Source organism: Salarias fasciatus, unplaced genomic scaffold (genome assembly GCF_902148845.1).
Source record: "Salarias fasciatus unplaced genomic scaffold, fSalaFa1.1, whole genome shotgun sequence".
Classification (NCBI taxonomy): Eukaryota; Metazoa; Chordata; class Actinopteri; order Blenniiformes; family Blenniidae; genus Salarias; species Salarias fasciatus.
This window is the reverse complement of record NW_021941388.1, coordinates 429640-447500: the sequence shown is the minus strand read 5'-3', so window position 1 is coordinate 447500 and position 17861 is coordinate 429640. Positions and strand designations below refer to the sequence as shown.

Here is a 17861-nt window from a genome sequence, read left to right as displayed (position 1 = left end):
GTTAACTTGTTGAATTTTGTGCGGCCTGTCGACTCCACGCTCGAACCTGTTGGCAGAATCTCACCTCATCGCTCCGCGGAGCGTCTTTGCACAATTCGCCCCAGTCGTGTTCGATTTCCTCTTCCTCTTTCCTCAAGATGTCGTCCACCTCGTCTTCATCGTCTTCGTCCGAGCTCGTCTCCACGTTGCCTTTCCCTCGGGCCAGATCAGGTTCGCTGTCCTCAGACTCATCGTCACTGATTTCCTCCTCGCTGCTTCCTCCCGAGCCAAACTGCTGCTGCTCCTCATCCTCCTCTTCCTCCTCTTCTTCTTCTTCTTCCTCCTCATCGTCGTCGTCGTCGTCGTCGTCATCATCATCATCTAGGGAAGAGAGGAAGAGAGTTGCTGCTGATACACTGAATTCATTTCTGTGAATAAACTCTGAACCACTGGATCCTTACACAGCAGCAAAGTAACCAGGAAGTGGGAGGAGTCACATTCCAGGAAATAAACGAACAGATGCTTGAAGTGCTGGACACCAAAACTGGAACAGTATCTCTATTATTCATGATCACACAGTATTGTTATTGTGTTTGTGTAGTTCCACAGGGTTCAAAACCTCTGCTCATGTTTGCAAAACCTTGGAAATGCATGGATTGATTCCTGAAATAGACACTGGAAGTGTTTACATTCCATTTTTGATATGACAGTGAAGCCAAGTGTCTGAGAGAATGCTATCGTTCCTAATCCTGTCGAAATACTGGAAACACATATTTGAAAAAACTTGTCTCACCCTCAACTTCTCCTTTCCCATCATGCACTGGTGCTCTGCTCTGCTTCACTTTGCTCTTCTTGTCCTTCTCCTGGTCTTCCTCCTCAGAATCAGACACTTGGTAGAAGCGCTTCAGGTCATCGGTGGAGGTGTGGTTGATAGGGCGGCCCCGCTTGTCCACGGTGTAGGTGGTCTTGAAGCGGCGGTCGTGAAACATGGACTTGAAGCGCCGGTCGATCGTCACTTTACGCTCTCTGTCAGGCATTTCCCAGAACCGAGGGTCCTTCTGCACCCGAAGGAACCGCTCGTCCCCCGCTGATCTCTTGTTGGATGCCATCACGACACCTACAACAACACAGACAACCAAAACACTGAGTGGTAACCAGAGCCTGACACACAGGCATTGAGTGTCACATTCAGGCTGTGATTCTACACAGAGACTCAACATAAAAAAAAAAAAAAAAAAAAAAAAAAAAAAAAATTAAGTGAGATGTAATATCTACATATTCAAAGACAAGATAACATGGAATAATTTAGTTATCATAGCAGCAAAACGTAACGTGATGAATGTAATTCAATGAACTCTAATGTCTTGCTGGAATGTGATGGAATGGCATATATAAAATAAATTGTGACATGATGGAATGTAATGTCTTGAGTTGCACTGTAATGAAACTGTAATAAGATGAAATGTACCGTATTAAATTGTAATTTGATAAATCTGACATTAATTGTAATGGGGTCAAATTTGAAGCCTTAAAATTTAACGCGATGTAACCTATAGAACTGGAACGCGATAGAAAGGAGCGTGAACTCAGTAGTAACAGCAGGCTCGGGCTCTGTTTACGTCTCCCCGCTCACAGCGGCTCCTCGGCCGCAGGGAGCCGCCGTCTGGAGCTCGGAGCCGCTGGAGGAGCTCCGGGTCCCGGCAGAGGGGGAGCAGACCTGGGCTGAGGAACACGGTGCGTTTCTTTCTTTTTTATTGTTATTATAGATTAAAAATAAAAACTTTACCTGCACGCAGCTCTCTGTACACACGTGTTTTCCCAGTGTGCACCTCGGGTTGATCTCCCGGAAGCCCCGCCTGTTTCGGTCTACGGACAGCGCGGAAGGACAAAAGTAGTGAAGCGCGCAAATGCGTTAAATGAAGCGCTTCCTTCCTCCGTTTTACACGGAAATAGTAGAAACAGTTCTGTGGGAGGTAGCGGACCTTCAGGATATTCCTGGATCCCGGTTTTGATTTATCAAAACCCGCTCCTCGCAGGTCGTGATCCGCTTCCGGTTTGAATGCAGGATCCAGGTCCAGGTTTTCCAGATTCCCCGACAGAGGTCACGCAGCTTAGAGATTCGGGAAGCCGCGGGGTCACGGACCACAACTAGGACCAGAACCAGACAAACCATGAGCAGCAGAGTGTGTTGGAAGCTCCTGCAGGACGCCGGAGCACCTCCGACTGCTCTCAGTTGGATCTGCGCCTCCTCCTGCCACAGAGTCCCGGCCTGCCTCAGACCTGAACCCCGCAGGAGACTCTCCTCCTCCTCCTCCTCTTCATCCTCCTCCTCCTCCATGAATGTGTTCAACAGGGCGATGAAGAGGAGGCAGAAGGACTGGGCGGCCTCTCTACAGGAGCGGCATCAGTACGACTACCTGAGGGAGGAGGTGAGACCTGCAGCCGGGGCTGCTAGTCCGGCCTCCTGTTAGTGGGCCCCACTGAGGGGCCGCAGGTTAAAGTCTGACACTTTTTCTCAAAGCTGTGAAATAGATGATGCTCTGCCTGCCTGTCAGCCTCAGTAAAGCTGGATTCTCTCCTCTGTGGTGGGCAGGTCGGCGCCCGAGTGGCTGATCGGGTTTACGACATTGCGAGGTGGGTTGATGGAGCAGCAGTGTGACAGTGCTCCTGTGGGGAATCGAACCAACGCTGTGGACTGTTGTTGTGTTGCAGGACCTTCCCACTGGCACTGGACGTGGGCGGAGGAAAAAGTCATATCATAGAGCACCTGAACGCGGTGCGTCTTCATCACACTGCTGCAGATCATCAAGCACTGCCAGAGAACAGAAAGGATTTAGAGAGACAACTAACCACTGCTCCACCGTACCATCCCCAGTGACATCACGATGTACTCCAGATTTTCATGGTGATTTAAAAATCTGACTGTGTGTGTTGATTCAGGATGTGGTGCAGCGTTTGGTTCTGACTGACGTCTCTCGGCAGACTCTGGTGGGTCCTCAACCAGAGCACTTCATATGAATCTGCTGTGTGTGTGTCAGTGTTTCACTGTGTGTGTGTGTGTGTTTGTCTCAGGCTCACAGGAAACAGACTGAAGTCTCCACTCTCAGCGTTCAGGCCGATGAAGAGTTTTTGCCCTTTAGAGAAAACTCCTTCGACCTGGTGCTGAGCAGTCTGACGTGAGTACGACTGGTTCGAGTCCACACAGTCCCTCCACTGCACCTTCTAAGCTCTGTATAGCACCAACATCTCACACTACTGTTAGATCTCAGTCCATTTACTGCTCTGGAGTTTGTTGTGGGTGTGTGCAGTTGTGAATTAATTTGCCTTACCCTGGGTACTGTCTTGCAGGCTGCACTGGACCAACGACCTGCCTGGCGCTCTCTCTCAGGTCAGTGTTTTTGTGTTTCAGGTCATTTGTTGTGTGTCTGTGATGGTGCAGCTCATCGTGTGGTGTGTCTGCTGACAGATCTGTGGCGTGCTGAAGCCAGACGGTGTGTTCATAGGAGCCATGGTGGGCGGAGAGACGCTGTACGAGCTGCGCTGCTCGCTGCAGCTGGCTGAGACGGAGCGTGAAGGCGGCTTCTCGCCGCGAGTTTCCCCGTACACCAGCATGTCCCAGCTGGGTAACCTGCTGAGCAGAGCCGGCTTCAGCATGCTGACTGTGGTGAGACACACACCTCCACACAGACACACAGTGATGTACACCAACACACACTCTGACACGATGCTACCTGTTTCTGTTTCAGGATGTCGACGAGGTTCAGATTCACTATCCAGGAATGATGGAGTTGATGATGGATCTACAAGGTCTGTGTCCACCTGCACCATGGGCGGAGTCTGTGTAGTCATGTGGGCGGAGTCATGGATAGAGTTGTCATCATAATGTGGGCGGAGTTAGCAGTGGAACATTATGATGGGAGGAGTAACAAGAGTTCCAGAACTCCATGTCATTGCTTCCTGTTGAAAGAAAAAAAAAAGATTTACTTTCTCATGCAGCCTGTTACCAAACTGTTTTTTCTCATCATAACTTTCAGATGTCATCTAGTATCATCAAATTATTAGTGAACATAGTTTTTCACTATCTGGTGATGAACTGTGACTGTGACTGTGCAGGGATGGGTGAGAGTAACTGTGCATGGAACAGGAGGTCGATGCTGCACAGAGACACCATGTTAGCAGCTGCTGCTGTTTACAAAGGTCAGAACACACACACACCCACACACACAGATCCAGATGAAGTAAACATCAAATAACTGCATGTTAGCATGTTAGTCTGGCTCAGATTTGATCGCCTCTGTGTTTCAGAGATGTACGGGAACGAGGACGGCTCGGTGCCCGCCACCTTCGACATAATCTACATGATTGGCTGGAAGCCCCATGAGTCACAGGTGAGGAGCAGTAAACTGATACTGTTGTAATGACCAGAGCTCATTCTTGCAGACAGACTGACCCCCGACTCTGGCTGTAGATCAAGGGTCTGGTTCCAGGTTTAGTTCCTGGTTCTGTATTCTGTGTCTGGTTCTAGATGCATTTCCTGGACTCTGTTCTGAGCTGTAATGACATGAATGTAATTGCATGGTTTCGTTTCTGTGGCTCAGGCCAAACCGGCACGGCGAGGCTCGGCCACGGCATCATTCGGAGACCTGTGGAAGGTGGACCAGCCAGGCGGTAGCCAGAAGCCCTGATGGCTTCGCTGCAACTCGGCTTCTTCAAGCTGAGCTCAGTTCCAGGATTTCACATTCATAGGCCTGTGGAATAAACAGCAGGGTGTGTGTGTGTGTGTGTCAGTGGGAGGCATCCAAAGACCAACAACAACCACATAAACACTGTGAAAAACACTCAGACATGAAACAACTTTTGTCTTCACCATCCTCAACCTGCAAAACAAGCAAAAAGTGAAGGATGGAAGAGCTGAAAAAAAGAATTTGGCATTTATTGTTTGTACCACTTAATGTATTGATTTGTCTCATGAGACTACAAACAGTGGGCCTTTCTCCTGAGTTTCGTCACTCATGAGATGTTTTTTAATCATTCTGTTGTCTTCTGACTTTGACCTATTGTTCATAGGTCACATTTTGTGCACAGTATGAGGGCATCGCCTCAGGGGCTACAGTGGGATTCAAACCTGTAACCCTGTGCACACGTGTCCTTCTGGGTACCACTGATTGCTTTAGAGCTTATTTCAGTGGTAATAAATCATGTTCAGTAACTTTTGAGGATGTGAATGTTTATTTGTTGATAAAACATATTTATTCTTCTAACTGAGTTTTATTTCCATACAGACGATGCAGACTTGAATAAAGTCACAATATGGATAACTGAAGCCTGTGGCCTGCATTCTGTCTTTGTAAACACAAAAAGTGGCTCGTTAGGGAAATGAATTGAAGATGAGAAAATAAAATCTCCAAACAAATCGTTTCAATTGAGAACAAAGTTGTAATAAATTTGTTTCAGAAAGAGACAAGCAGAAACGAACTGCAGACCGAGTGGTTGTGGAGGGAAAAACTCAGGACTGGTCTGGGAAGAGTTTGAGGAGGCCATGGAGGTGGACTACTGGTCGGCCTTGAAGAAATTCTGGCAAACCGTCCAGCCTCAGGGGGAAAAGCAGCTCTCTACTAACACTGTTTACAGTGGAGGTGGGGAGCTGCTGACCTCAACTGGGGATATTATAGGACGGTGGAAGAAATACTTCAAGGACCTCCTCAATTCTGTGGAGGAGTTGAAGTATCTTGGGGTCTTGTTCATGAGTGAGGGACGGATGGAGCGTGAGATTGACAGGTGGATCGGTGCAGCATCTGCAGTGATGCAGTCAATGCATCGGTCCATTGTAGTGAAGAATGAGCTGAGCGGAAATGCGAAGCTCTCTGTTTACCGGTCAGTCTACGTCTCCACCCTCACCTAGGGTGAGGAGCTCAGTTACCAGGGAGGAGCTCGGAGTAGAGTCACTACTCCTCTACATTAAGAGGAACCAGCTGAGGTGGCTCGGGCATCTGGTTAGGATGCCTCCTGGACGCCTCCCTGGGGAGGTGTTCCTGGCATATCCCACCGGAAGGAGACCCCGGGGAAGACCTAGGACATGCCTCTTGGCTGGTCTGGGAACGCCTTGGGATCGTCCCGGAAGAGCTGGAGGAAGTAACTGGGGACAGTGAAGTCTGGACATCTCTGCTTAGACTGCTGCCCCTGCGATCTGGTCCCGGACAGACGATGGAAGATGGATGGATGGATGGAAAGAGACGAGCTGACATCTGAAGGCTGGTTCCACCTGGACATGACTAAAGACACACTAATGTCACACCTACAGGACAGTTCACAGCCATCAGTAAACCTCACATGCGTCTTTTTGGACTCTGAAAGAATACACACACACACACACACAAACACATATGCAAAAAAAAGGAAAGATCAAGTTTTATGTATGTCTACGTGAATACATTGGCGTCTATATGTTTATGCCATGTCTATACATACATATGTATGTGTTTTTTCCTGTAAAAGTTCGGAGATACGTCCATGCTGTATCTGATGCTATATAAATAAAGCTGCCTTGAATTAAATTGAGTTGAAATTAATTGAACTGAATCGACGAAGAAAAGAAAAACACAAGAGCCACGTGACTGCGTTGCTATGGCAACCCCTCCTGTTAGCTCCGCTGGCTAAAAGCTAGTTAGCTCCGGTGATCCAAGCGGTGCCGCTGATGGTGGGTAAACTCTGATTATTATTAGCTTTAACTTAGCACCATTAGCTTCACGTGATGGACTGGCGTAGCCATTAGCCGCTGTGATGCTTCACAGATGATCTTTTTTTCTTTTTGGGTTTCTTTTATTTGTTTCCAGGCTCCGAAGCAGAGAAGCAGGAGAGCCAGGCCCCAGTCCTCCTCTGCGGTGATGGACGGACGGTCCACGGAGGACCTGTCCAAGGAGCAGGTCTGTCCCCCCCCCCCCCCTTTCACAACACTGTTACACTGAGAAATCCAGGGACTTTATGGATGTTTTTAACATCTGAAACTCTCTGGATATGATATGCACACTTGCAAATCCAACAGGGATCACGCTTTGCATTGTGGGGAGTGGCGGAGATGTTGGCCGCTCACTAGTGTAAACAAACACATAACAAACCCAGACACGAGCAGGAGAAGGCGTACGATTAGAGCTGCAGAAAGCAAGAAAAAATGCTGAAATGCCGAAAAGGGTCGGATATATATCAGCTTACGCTTAATAAGTAAGCCAGGAGCCGTTATCTTGTAAAAAAAAATCGCAGTTATTAAAGGTTTGAACGGTTATCAACTTAGTGTATTTTCTTCGTTTGTGTTGTTTGCTGTGTTTATAGGATATATTTAGAAATGTTCTCCTTTTATATTTATATTCCCTCCTTTTGTTCTGTTTTTCTGTTTGCACTACTGTTATTTGTGTTCCTTTTGAGAGTATTTTTACACATAACGGTGTCTTAATATGCACATTTTTTTTCATGTCAAACATTTTGCAAGTTTTACACACACCCTTTTATGTAGTTTTAAAAAACTACTCTGTATTCTGTATTATTAACTTTATTTTCTCCTCTTAACATTATTATGTTTAAATATTTCGTTTGCACTATACGGTCATTTTGACAATATATTTATGACTGCAGCGCTTCATGTGTTACGAGACACTTCATTTCAATAAACACCAAAAAAAAAAAAAATCTGAAATACATTTCAGTGTGTTTATTTAAAAAATAGTGGGTAAGGATACAACAGACATTAACAGGTATTTATTTCAGCATGCTTGGGCTCATGTTTGTCAGCGCGCAACATACATTATATTATCAAGGAAAGTCACATCCTCATCCTTGCAGGGCAAAACCATGTGAATTGTTGCTTTCACAGATAACATAGTGTATTTGTTGCGGAAGGTTCCGATTACCCTTTCGACGTGAACGAGCGCAATTTTTCTGGTGCTCTCCACATCTCTTGCATCCAGCTGACGGCGGAATTTTGTGAAGACAGGAGTCTTTACCTCCGCGCACATAAGTCCCATATTAGAATGCAATAAAAGGTTAATTTTGGTCGTCTTACAGCCGCGATCCAAGCGAGACGGCGAGATTTAGTCAGTGCAGAAACTTGTTCTCCTTGATGGCGCTTCCAAGCAGGAAAATTATAAACACAAAGTCTGTTTTGGATCTTTTCAACCTGACGATCGTGTGTTCTGCTATCACAGCCGACAACACAACAACGTCTGGGCAGGGTTGGAATTATAGATTGAAAAAATAGCGAATGTGTCCGCACGAGCGAGGACAACACGTCTGTACACGATGCGCTTGCGGTCCGAGTTATGGGAGCGAAGTGTTGACGTCACGATCCCAAGCCCTTGTAGTAACCAAATAACCCCCAGACGACTGCTTTTAATTCTTAGTTTTATTCTCCCATTTTATTTTACTTTCAGTCCCTCAGGAGGAAAAAAAAAATCCTGGGATTCTAAGCACAACATTCAGACAGAAACAATCAAACTGTAAAGATCCCTTTTAAAATCAACTACAACCCAAAAATTGGCCAAACTACAAATAATCAGCAGTAAATAAAAGTGTCTACTGGAATGAAAGAATAAAATGTTCTATAAACGTGTTTGTTTCTGTATTTCATCCACTTTGGCCCTCATGTTTGTCATGATAAAGTAAGAAAAAAGCCCTGTTGATCACCATATGGTATTTCCTCTACCTACATCACTTGCATCAAAAATACAGAAAGTCAGATGCAGCCAGTCACTGGTTTCATGCACAGTCAAAGCCAATGAGAAGCAGGACCAGAGGAAAAGGAGAAGCTTTTTACTGTTCAAATTCACAGTCATGTAGTCTGATTTCAAAGAACAGGAAAATAATAAAAACAAGAAACCCATGTATGTCTTTAGTTTTAAAAATCTTTGATTGCCATCTACACATGTCTAACACACTTGTAACATGTGTAACCGGCTGGTTAGTGGTGATGCCTCACAGCTGTGGCAGGAACCAACGACCAGCTGGGTTGTGTTGGGGGAGGGAATAAATTCAGCGAGCGCATGCTTCCTCCCCCTTGGCACTTCTCTGTGGGAGCAGGTATGTGGCACAGGCTCTGGCTCTGGCTCGGCGTTGGCATATATTAATATTTTCTATTTTGTTTCTTTTTAGGTTCCAGTGTGCGGGTCGGGGCAGCCGAGTTGCCTCTGTTGCCTTGTTTTGTCTTGTTTTATTTTGTTTTTCTTTTTTGTTTATTGCCCTTTTTTTCCTTTCTTCTGTTTCTTTCGACTCTGCCCCAGCTGGGTCAGTGCGTTAGCTGGTTGGACTGTTAGGTTGATTTAATTTGGTCTTGGTTGTCTTCTTGGTGTGATTCATTGTAGGAAACACCAGGCAAGGCTCAGGAACAGACCTGGGGGGTGTGCGTTGCTCAGCCGCGTTTTAATCAAGTTGTGTGTCGTTGCTTCTCACCATATTTATCTTTAAGGTGGCGAATATTGTCTGGTTCTGTGTCCACTGGAGTAATAATAAAGTATGTACTTTTTACCCTCTACATAACTGCCTCGACTTCCATTTCTGAGCTGTTCTACATTTCTCTTGGTTACACTTTTGGCGTTGTCGGCAGGATCAGCTCACAATTAGAGGCGTGTGGAGTTTTATTTAGTGTTTGTGGACGTGTGGTATTTTACGGTTGCACTGTTTGTGGTTCCGAGCAAGCAGTTGTTGTAAGCAGAGCATAGTATAGGTAGTTTTTTTCTTTTCTCGTGTTTTTTTTCTCTTTCTCTTTTTCTTCATTTTTTTTTTTTTTTTCTATCAAACAAGGCAACAGTTGGCGCAGCGTGGGACTTGCTGCTGGTCCTGGGTGGCTGCTGACTGAAAACCTGGGTGGCTGCTGCTGAGTTGTTCCACGACCATGGCGGAGGAGCTGCAGGACCTCAGAGAGCAAGTGCGACAGCTGCGAGAGGATAAGAGGCGACTCCAGGAGGAGGTCGCGGCGCGGGCAGGAGCACAGCCGGGTCCGAGTGCCCCCAGGACAATGATGAACACTGCCCCCCCTGAACGCATCATCTACCTCCCACGAGAGAGGAAGTGCCCTATGTTTCGGGGTACTCATGGTATTGGGGTAGATGAGTGGGTGGATGAGGTACAGGCCAGTATGAGGGCAAGACACCTGGGTCCTGATGATCAGGCCAGTTTCATTTTTGATCATTTGGAGGGTGAAGCCAGGGATGAAATCAAGTACAGGCCACGTGCAGACCGTGATGACCCAGAGCGAGTTTTAACTATTTTGAAGGATCTTTATGGGTGCCCGAAGTCTTACGTGTCTCTGCAGGAGGATTTCTTTTCCAGGAGGCAGTTGGAGGGGGAATCACTGCAAGAATTTTCTCATGCCTTACACTGCTTAATGGAGAAAGTTGTGGCTAGCGCCCCAAATAGAATGACTAACTCTGACATTCTGCTGCGTGATCAGTTTGTGGAGAATGTCAAAAATTCTGATCTTCGCAGGGAACTGAAGAGGTTGGTACGCAGCGATTCTTCATTGTCCCTACTGGATGTACGCGCTGAGGCCATTAGATGGGAGCGTGAGGGCAGCCCAGTGAATAGTAAAAGTAGCTCTGTTTCGCCTTTTTGTGGTGTCCAAAGCTCTAGTGTTCAGCGTAACCGAGATGGCCCACCGAGCAGCTCCACTGCTGAACAACTTGCAGCTTTGACCATCTTGGTGCATAAGCAGCAGGAGCAACTTAACCAGCTCACCGAGGCCATTAAGGCAATGCAGGCACCCCTGGGCCCCAGGCAGAGTCGCTCGAGTAACATTATTTGTAGACGGTGTCAGCAAGCAGGCCATTATGCCCGCGAGTGTGATAATGCCCGTGTTTCGTCTGGCCCTGCTAATCCCCCTCACGTTGCCAGAACTCAAGCTGTTGCTGTGGCTTCTCAGTCAACGGAAAACTAGAGCCGCCTAGTGTGCAGAGCCAAACACTAGGTGGGGAACTGGCAGGCTCTGCAGACCCTAGCCAAGCAGATGAGGCGCTGGTGGCCCGGTTAATTGCCCCTTGCCCCCAAGTGGACATTAAATTGGCAGGGGTTGAGGTTAGGTGTGTGTTAGACACAGGGTCTATGGTATCCACCATTAGAGAGAGCTTCTTCCGAAAACACTTCAGGGATAAGTTGAAGTCTTGCCACTGGTTACAACTTCGAGCTGCTAATGGTTTGGGGATACCTTATGTAGGCTATATGGAACCTGATGTTGAGGTGTTCAGCAACTTGATTCCTAGACGAGGTGTATTAGTGGTGAGGGACCCCCCAGAGCAGGCCACCCCATCTGAGGCTCCAGGGATTTTGGGAATGAACATTATTAAAGCCTGTTATGATGTTCTCTTCGCGGAGCATGGTCCTGCATTGTTTAACGTTCCTGGTGCATCCGGCGTCCCAGAGGCATGGTTGAGAGCCCTCCAGTTCTGCCAGCAGGCAGATACCAAGACCCCTAGTCCCCAGGCAGGGTTAGCAAGGCTTAGGGGAAGGAGGTCAGTGTGGGTACCTGGGGGTACTACCAAGGTGGTTGCCGTTACTTGTTCAGAACAGTTGGGGTCTTCTGGGTCGGTCTTGGTGGAGCCCCTCACCTCGGAACATGGGCTCCCAGAGGGGCTGTTGGTTTCCCCGGCACTGGTCAAGGTTATCAGGGGCACTGTTTACATCCCGGTGGTTAATGTTGGTGTTACATCAGCGGTGCTTCACCCTCGTCAACCCGTAGGGCTTCTGTCGCAAACAGAGGTTGCAGGTCTGCCACAGGGGGTTAGTGAAGTCAGGCCTAGACAGCCACGGGGAGTTGCCACAGTGAACTCTCAGGTTCAGGGGAGTAGCTCGGTGCAGGAACAAATCAGGGCTCTGGATTTGTCTGTTCTTTCAGAGGTGGAGCAGCATAAAGTGAGGGCTCTGTTGCTGAGTCATGAGCCGGTGTTTTCTGCATACGATGGTGACCTCGGCTGTACCGACCTAATCACGCATGACATTCCGCTCCTTGATGATGTCCCGGTGCGGCAGCGTTATAGGCGTATTCCTCCGTCCGAGTATGACACCGTTAAAGCCCACATTCACCAGCTGTTAGAAACCCAGGTGATAAGGGAGAGCTGTAGTCCGTATGCTTCCCCTATTGTGCTGGTGAAGAAAAAGGATGGGACTCTGCGTCTTTGTGTGGACTATCGGCAGTTAAACCGGAAAACCAGGAAGGATGCCTTTCCACTCCCTCGCATTGAGGAGTCCTTGGATGCACTATCGGGGGCAAAATGGTTTTCTACAATGGACTTGGCCAGCGGCTACAACCAGGTACCAGTGACAGAGGGTGACAAAGCGAAGACTGCTTTTTGCACCCCATTTGGCTTGTTTGAATTTAACCGAATGCCATTTGGGTTGTGCAATGCACCAGGAACCTTTCAACGGCTGATGGAGAGGATGTTCGGGGTGCAGCACTGTCAGTCGTTACTGTTATACCTGGACGACATCATTGTCTTCTCCTCCTGTGTTGATGAGCACTTAAGCCGCTTGGACTCTGTTTTGAATCGCCTGCAGCAGGAAGGACTGAAAGTTAAGCTGCAGAAGTGTTTTTTCTTTCAGAAGCAGGTTCGGTACTTGGGCCATTTTATCTCCCAGGACGGAGTTTCCACAGATCCAAGCAAGATCTCTGCTGTTGCTGACTGGCCGCATCCAACCAACGTTTCGGAGCTCAGATCTTTCCTTGGTTTCGCCAGCTACTACCGACGTTTTGTGGAGGGTTTTGCAACGCTGGCTGCTCCCCTGTATCGGTTGGTTTCTGAATCAGCTGGAACAAAGAAACGGAGGGGACAAGGCCAGGGTTTGGAGGCTGGCTGGACCAAGGGTTGTGAGGAAAGTTTCCAGAAGTTGAAGTCCTGCCTGGTAAGCGCCCCCACCTTGGCATTTGCTGACTTTTCTCTCCCCTTCATCCTTGAGGTCGATGCCAGCCATATGGGTCTAGGTGCGGTGCTGTCACAGGAGCAGGATGGCAAAGTGAGACCTGTCGCCTATGCCAGCCGAAGTTTGCACCCAGCCGAGAGGAACTATAGCTCCATGAAATTGGAATTCCTGGCCATGAAGTGGGCGATTACAGAGAAGTTCAGGGAATATCTGTGGGGCCAGACGTGTAGTTTGGACAGATAACAATCCCTTGAGCCACCTAGAGACTGCCAAGTTGGGTGCCACGGAGCAGCGATGGGTTGCTGAGTTGTCTGCTTTCAACTACACTGTCCGCTATCGTCCAGGCCGCATCAACAAGAATGCAGATGCCCTTTCCAGGCAGGCCATGGTTGACACCCCCGACAGGCTCGGGTGGGTCCTCCCGGGTACAGCGGTGCCTGACGTCCTGCGGAAGTGGACAAAGCGGGGGAAGCAGCAGGTTGCAGTGCAGTCTGAAGTGACCGTCCTTCCCGCTCGTACCCCAGCAGATCTGCAGGTTCTTCAGCAGTCAGACCCCACCATTGGAGCCTTCCTCCACTTCTGGCGCCAGCGGAGGGAGCCCAGCCAGTCCGAGAAGCAGGAACTGAGCCCTCAGGTGCGGGGGCTGGTCCGTCAGTGGGGTCGAATTGTGGAGGCTGGAGGTCTCCTGTATCGTCGGCTGTTTCGTCCGGATGGTGGGGAGGAGGTTCATCAGCTTCTTCTGCCGGAGAGCCTCAAAGAGGAAGTGTTGATGCAGCTTCATCAGAACCACGGGCATCAAGGCATTGAGCGGACCACCGAGTTGGTGAGGCAGAGGTGCTACTGGCCGGGGATGGGCCACGAGGTGAAGGAGTGGTGTCAGCGTTGTGAGCGGTGTGCCCTTGCTAAATGCACACAGCCGAGGGTCAGAGCACCCATGGGTCATCTACTAGCTGCTAAACCCAACCAAGTGCTGGCCATTGACTTCACTCTACTGGAGCCATCCCGAGATGGAAAAGAGCTTGTGCTGGTGATGACCGATGTCTTTTCCAAGTTCACTCAGGCGATACCAACTCGAGACCAGAGGGCAGCGACGGTGGGGGACGTTCTGGTGAAGGAATGGTTTTACCGTTACGGAGTTCCAGCCCGCATTCACTCTGACCAGGGGAGGAATTTTGAGAGTGCCTTGGTTGAGCAGCTGTGTGCGTTGTACGGAGTGAAGAAGACCCGAACTACACCCTATCATCCACAGGGAAACGGCCAGTGCGAAAGGTTTAACCGAACGTTGCATAACCTTTTGCGCACTCTCCCTCCAGATCAGAAGTGCCACTGGCCCAAGCATCTCCCCCAGCTGGTCTTCAACTACAACTGTACTGCTCACCAGTCGACGGGTGAGTCCCCACATTTCCTCATGTTTGGCCAGGAGCCTAACTTACCGGTGGACTTCCTGCTTGGTCATCTTCCTGAGCCCTCTGAGGGAAGAGTGTGCGACTGGGTGGTGGAGCATCGCCAGCGGTTGGACGTGGCATTCGGGACTGCCAAGGACCAGATGCGGGCAGCAGCCAAGCGGCGAAAGGAGAGACACGACCAAAGGGTGTTGGATCAGCCATTGACAGCAGGCCAAAGGGTGTATCTGCGGGACCATACAGCTCGTGGCCGTAGCAAGATCCATGACGCTTGGGGGTCCACCGTCTTTGAGGTGGTGAAGCCGCCGGAGCCAGGCGGGGTGGTGTATTCGGTCGCCCCAGTTCAGGACCGGTCTCGGGTGAAGCAGGTGCACCGGACAATGTTGAAGCCGGCCCTGCCTTGTTCACCTGTGCAGATGCGGTCCAAGTTCCTGCGGTCACCGGAAGTGGCATCAAGGTCGCAAAGTGAGGAGGAGGATGATGTGGACGATGGAGTATGGGTGGTGTTACCGGCTCCCACAGGTGATCAGTCCACCCCAGCTCACTCAGCACCCGCACGACAAGCGCTCCTGGAGCAGCAGCCTGAGGTGGGGACAGCCACATCCCGCCCTCACACCCTGAGGGACCCTTGTGCTAACCCAGTTGTGCCACGCAGAACGACCAGGACAACAGCAGGGCAGCATTCAAATGTGCATCGTCTTCCACGGTCAGTGCTGGGGGAAGCATGTCGGGCTACGGCCTCCCAGGTAATGGGGTCTGGCAGTTTGGATGAAGGCATTTTTCGCCCCTGGACTTAGTATTATTTTATCAGCGGGCCGCTGATAAAACTTGGGGGGGGTGAGTGTAACCGGCTGGTTAGTGGTGATGCCTCACAGCTGTGGCAGGAACCAACGACCAGCTGGGTTGTGTTGGGGGAGGGAATAAATTCAGCGAGCGCATGCTTCCTCCCCCTTGGCACTTCTCTGTGGGAGCAGGTATGTGGCACAGGCTCTGGCTCTGGCTCGGCGTTGGCATATATTAATATTTTCTATTTTGTTTCTTTTTAGGTTCCAGTGTGCGGGTCGGGGCAGCCGAGTTGCCTCTGTTGCCTTGTTTTGTCTTGTTTTATTTTGTTTTTCTTTTTTTGTTTATTGCCCTTTTTTTCCTTTCTTCTGTTTCTTTCGACTCTGCCCCAGCTGGGTCAGTGCGTTAGCTGGTTGGACTGTTAGGTTGATTTAATTTGGTCTTGGTTGTCTTCTTGGTGTGATTCATTGTAGGAAACACCAGGCAAGGCTCAGGAACAGACCTGGGGGGTGTGCGTTGCTCAGCCGCGTTTTAATCAAGTTGTGTGTCGTTGCTTCTCACCATATTTATCTTTAAGGTGGCGAATATTGTCTGGTTCTGTGTCCACTGGAGTAATAATAAAGTATGTACTTTTTACCCTCTACATAACTGCCTCGACTTCCATTTCTGAGCTGTTCTACATTTCTCTTGGTTACACATGTTTTTATAATTGTCTTTACAACCAAAATGAAGGTGGCAGAGCCTTAGCTTTCCTATGATTAAAATGTATTGTTTTGTATTTAAAAAACATAAGAATATTCTGAAACCTGACCGATGCGTGGCTGGTGGTCCCAGGACCTCCTCTGAAGCTTGTAGTCATGTTCTGTCTGCTCCACAGCTGGAGCACATCGTCCGGCTGAGGGAAGAGCTGGACCGAGAGCGTGAGGAGAGGAGGTACTTCCAGCTGGAGCGGGACAGGATCCAGGCCTTCTGGGAGATCAGCAAGAGGACTGCGGAGGCGGTGCAGGCCGAGCTGAGGAGGAGGAACCTGGAGAAGGAGGAAGCGGAGGAGCGCCACCACGTGGAGATCTCTGTGAGCCGCAGTCACATCTGAGCACGAAGTGACTCAACCTGAACTTGTTATCGTCCAGACGTGGAATGAACATCTGGAGACACTCAACCCAACCTCGCTGCTTCAACAGGTCTACAAGCAGAAGCTGAAGCAGGTTCTGTTGGAGCAGCAGAACAACGTCACCGGGAAGCTGAACGCTGTGAACACGCCCTCTGCAGTCCAGAACGGACACACCGAGTCCTCGCTGGATCTCCAAAGAGACGGTGAAGCCCCGAATGGAGTGCTCAGGGAGAAGAAGTTCCACGAAATGAATCTGAAGGAGCTGAAGCTGGTGAGAAGTTTGAGATCATGATTCACCTGACAGTCAACGTCACTGCATTTTCAGTTTGATGTCAAAATAAAATAAAATGACATCTTTCATTATTGTAGCTTTCAGTCATTTTGTGCTTCATCATTCACAGAAACACCAGGTGGAGTTAATGGAGCTGACCAACGAGTACGAGCGCAGAATCCGAGGTAAACCTCTGGAACACCTGTAAACCGGCTCTGAGTCTGCTCCGCCATGCTCCTCGTGTCGCTCCTCAACGCTCCTCTTCCTGGTCCTCCTCAGACTTGGAGGTGAAACATCACGAGAGGATACGCTCTCTGATCCGCACTGAGGAGAAGAGGCGGAGGATGGAGATGGAGGAGGTGGAGAAGCAGATGAGGAGTTGTGTGGTGGACGTGAAAGAGGAGCAGGAGCGAGCACTGCGGGGAGCGGAGGAGCGTTACTCTGCTGCTCAGACCAGGCTGCTGACGGAGCACGAGCAGCTGAAGGTGAGACGTAACCGAGTCAGTCATCAATGCACCGTCTTTCTCTCGGTTGATCACCAAACACAGTCTTCCTTGTGTTGTCTTGTGTGTTGCAGAAGCAGCTGCAGGAGGCGCAGCAGGAGAACAAACATCTGACTGAAAGTCTGAGAGACGCACAATCTAAACTTCCTGAACTGCAAACACAGCTGAAGCAATACAACCAGAACCAGGCTGCTGCAACTGTGAGTGTAACACATACATACACGCACACACATGCAGACACACAGATTCACATCTTAGTTCTGTTTGTGTCTCAGAGATGTCGAGCTCGTCTGAAGTTGGTTGAAGTGGAGCTCAAAGAACTGAAGAAGGAACATGAAATAATGCTGCAGGCCTTCAGGAAGGTGTGTGTGCTGTTGTTACGTACTCTGTCTGTGTATTTGTCATTACCTACGATTTGTGTGTGTGTTGCAGGTGCAGCAGGAGCGTGACGAGCTGCTCAGGTCTCAGCAGTCTCAGGTGTTTGAGCTGCAGCAGCGTCGCAGCCTGAAGGAGCTGCTGCTTCAGTCCAAACTCTCCTCTCTCACACACACGCTGCAGCGGACGCAGCAGGAGCCGAGTGTGTGTGCGAGCAACACACCACACCAACCGGCTGACGCGCAGCCGCAGGAGGCCGCAGAGACGCGGCTGGACACACTCTGACGAGAGACCACCAGCCACCATCTCTCAGAAACACTTTACCACAGACTGTTACCATGGTTGCCATGGCGGAGGAGATGCTTCCTGGTTGGACATAAAACATCTCAGATTTTTCAAGTTTGTCAGCCGGTTTTTATGCCATTTCCATGGTGATGCTCGGCCGTCTGACGGTCTGAATATTTTTCGCTGACTTAATAAAATGTTATATTTTGATAACTTCTATTTGCAGCTTTGAGTTTTTGTTTTCTGAGCAAAGAATA

The 17861-nt window shown here is 49.3% G+C and overlaps 3 protein-coding genes across 4 annotated transcripts in view; 2 read left to right on the top strand and 1 right to left on the bottom strand.

The window, feature by feature from the left end:
- The window catches only part of LOC115385499 (ESF1 homolog), a 5005-nt gene extending 3174 nt beyond the window's left edge, over positions 1–1831 (bottom strand). The window contains exons 1-3 of the mRNA XM_030087561.1: positions 1766–1831; positions 773–1096; positions 65–360 (exon numbers count right to left, since the gene is read on the bottom strand). Of these exons, the coding sequence (XP_029943421.1) occupies positions 65–360; positions 773–1088 (612 nt within the window). The 5' untranslated portion in view covers positions 1089–1096; positions 1766–1831. The remainder of the gene's footprint in view (positions 1–64; positions 361–772; positions 1097–1765) is intronic.
- Positions 1832–1929: 98 nt separating this feature from the next.
- Positions 1930–5296, top strand: LOC115385481 (arginine-hydroxylase NDUFAF5, mitochondrial-like). The gene is made up of 11 exons (XM_030087533.1): positions 1930–2408; positions 2573–2613; positions 2692–2755; positions 2920–2967; positions 3052–3155; positions 3328–3367; positions 3446–3643; positions 3726–3786; positions 4093–4176; positions 4285–4367; positions 4578–5296. The coding sequence occupies exons 1-11, from the start codon at positions 2151–2153 to the stop codon at positions 4662–4664; spliced, it is 1068 nt and encodes a 355-aa protein (XP_029943393.1). The 5' UTR covers positions 1930–2150; the 3' UTR covers positions 4665–5296.
- Positions 5297–6625: 1329 nt separating this feature from the next.
- LOC115385507 (dynein regulatory complex subunit 4-like) lies at positions 6626–17823 on the top strand. Of its 2 annotated transcripts, XM_030087570.1 has the most exons (9): positions 6626–6676; positions 6813–6902; positions 15937–16131; positions 16241–16441; positions 16572–16626; positions 16721–16926; positions 17019–17144; positions 17220–17306; positions 17377–17823. In XM_030087570.1, the coding sequence occupies exons 1-9, from the start codon at positions 6674–6676 to the stop codon at positions 17602–17604; spliced, it is 1191 nt and encodes a 396-aa protein (XP_029943430.1). In that variant the 5' UTR covers positions 6626–6673; the 3' UTR covers positions 17605–17823. The 2 variants fall into 2 exon arrangements, with proteins under 2 accessions (XP_029943430.1, XP_029943429.1); XM_030087569.1 differs by lacking the exons at positions 6626–6676; positions 6813–6902 and adding an exon at positions 9799–10087.
- The last annotated feature ends 38 nt before the right edge of the window (positions 17824–17861 follow it).

Coding starts and splice junctions, on each gene's coding strand:
- LOC115385507 (XM_030087569.1), top strand. CDS start 9,857: ATGGCGGAGGAGCTGCAGGACCTCAGAGAGCAAGTGCGACAGCTGCGA. Junction 16,627..16,720: donor GTACGAGCGCAGAATCCGAG/GTAAACCTCTGG, acceptor GGTCCTCCTCAG/ACTTGGAGGTGAAACATCAC. Junction 17,145..17,219: donor AGAACCAGGCTGCTGCAACT/GTGAGTGTAACA, acceptor TTTGTGTCTCAG/AGATGTCGAGCTCGTCTGAA.
- LOC115385481 (XM_030087533.1), top strand. CDS start 2,151: ATGAGCAGCAGAGTGTGTTGGAAGCTCCTGCAGGACGCCGGAGCACCT. Junction 2,409..2,572: donor ACGACTACCTGAGGGAGGAG/GTGAGACCTGCA, acceptor TGTGGTGGGCAG/GTCGGCGCCCGAGTGGCTGA. Junction 3,787..4,092: donor GTTGATGATGGATCTACAAG/GTCTGTGTCCAC, acceptor GTGACTGTGCAG/GGATGGGTGAGAGTAACTGT.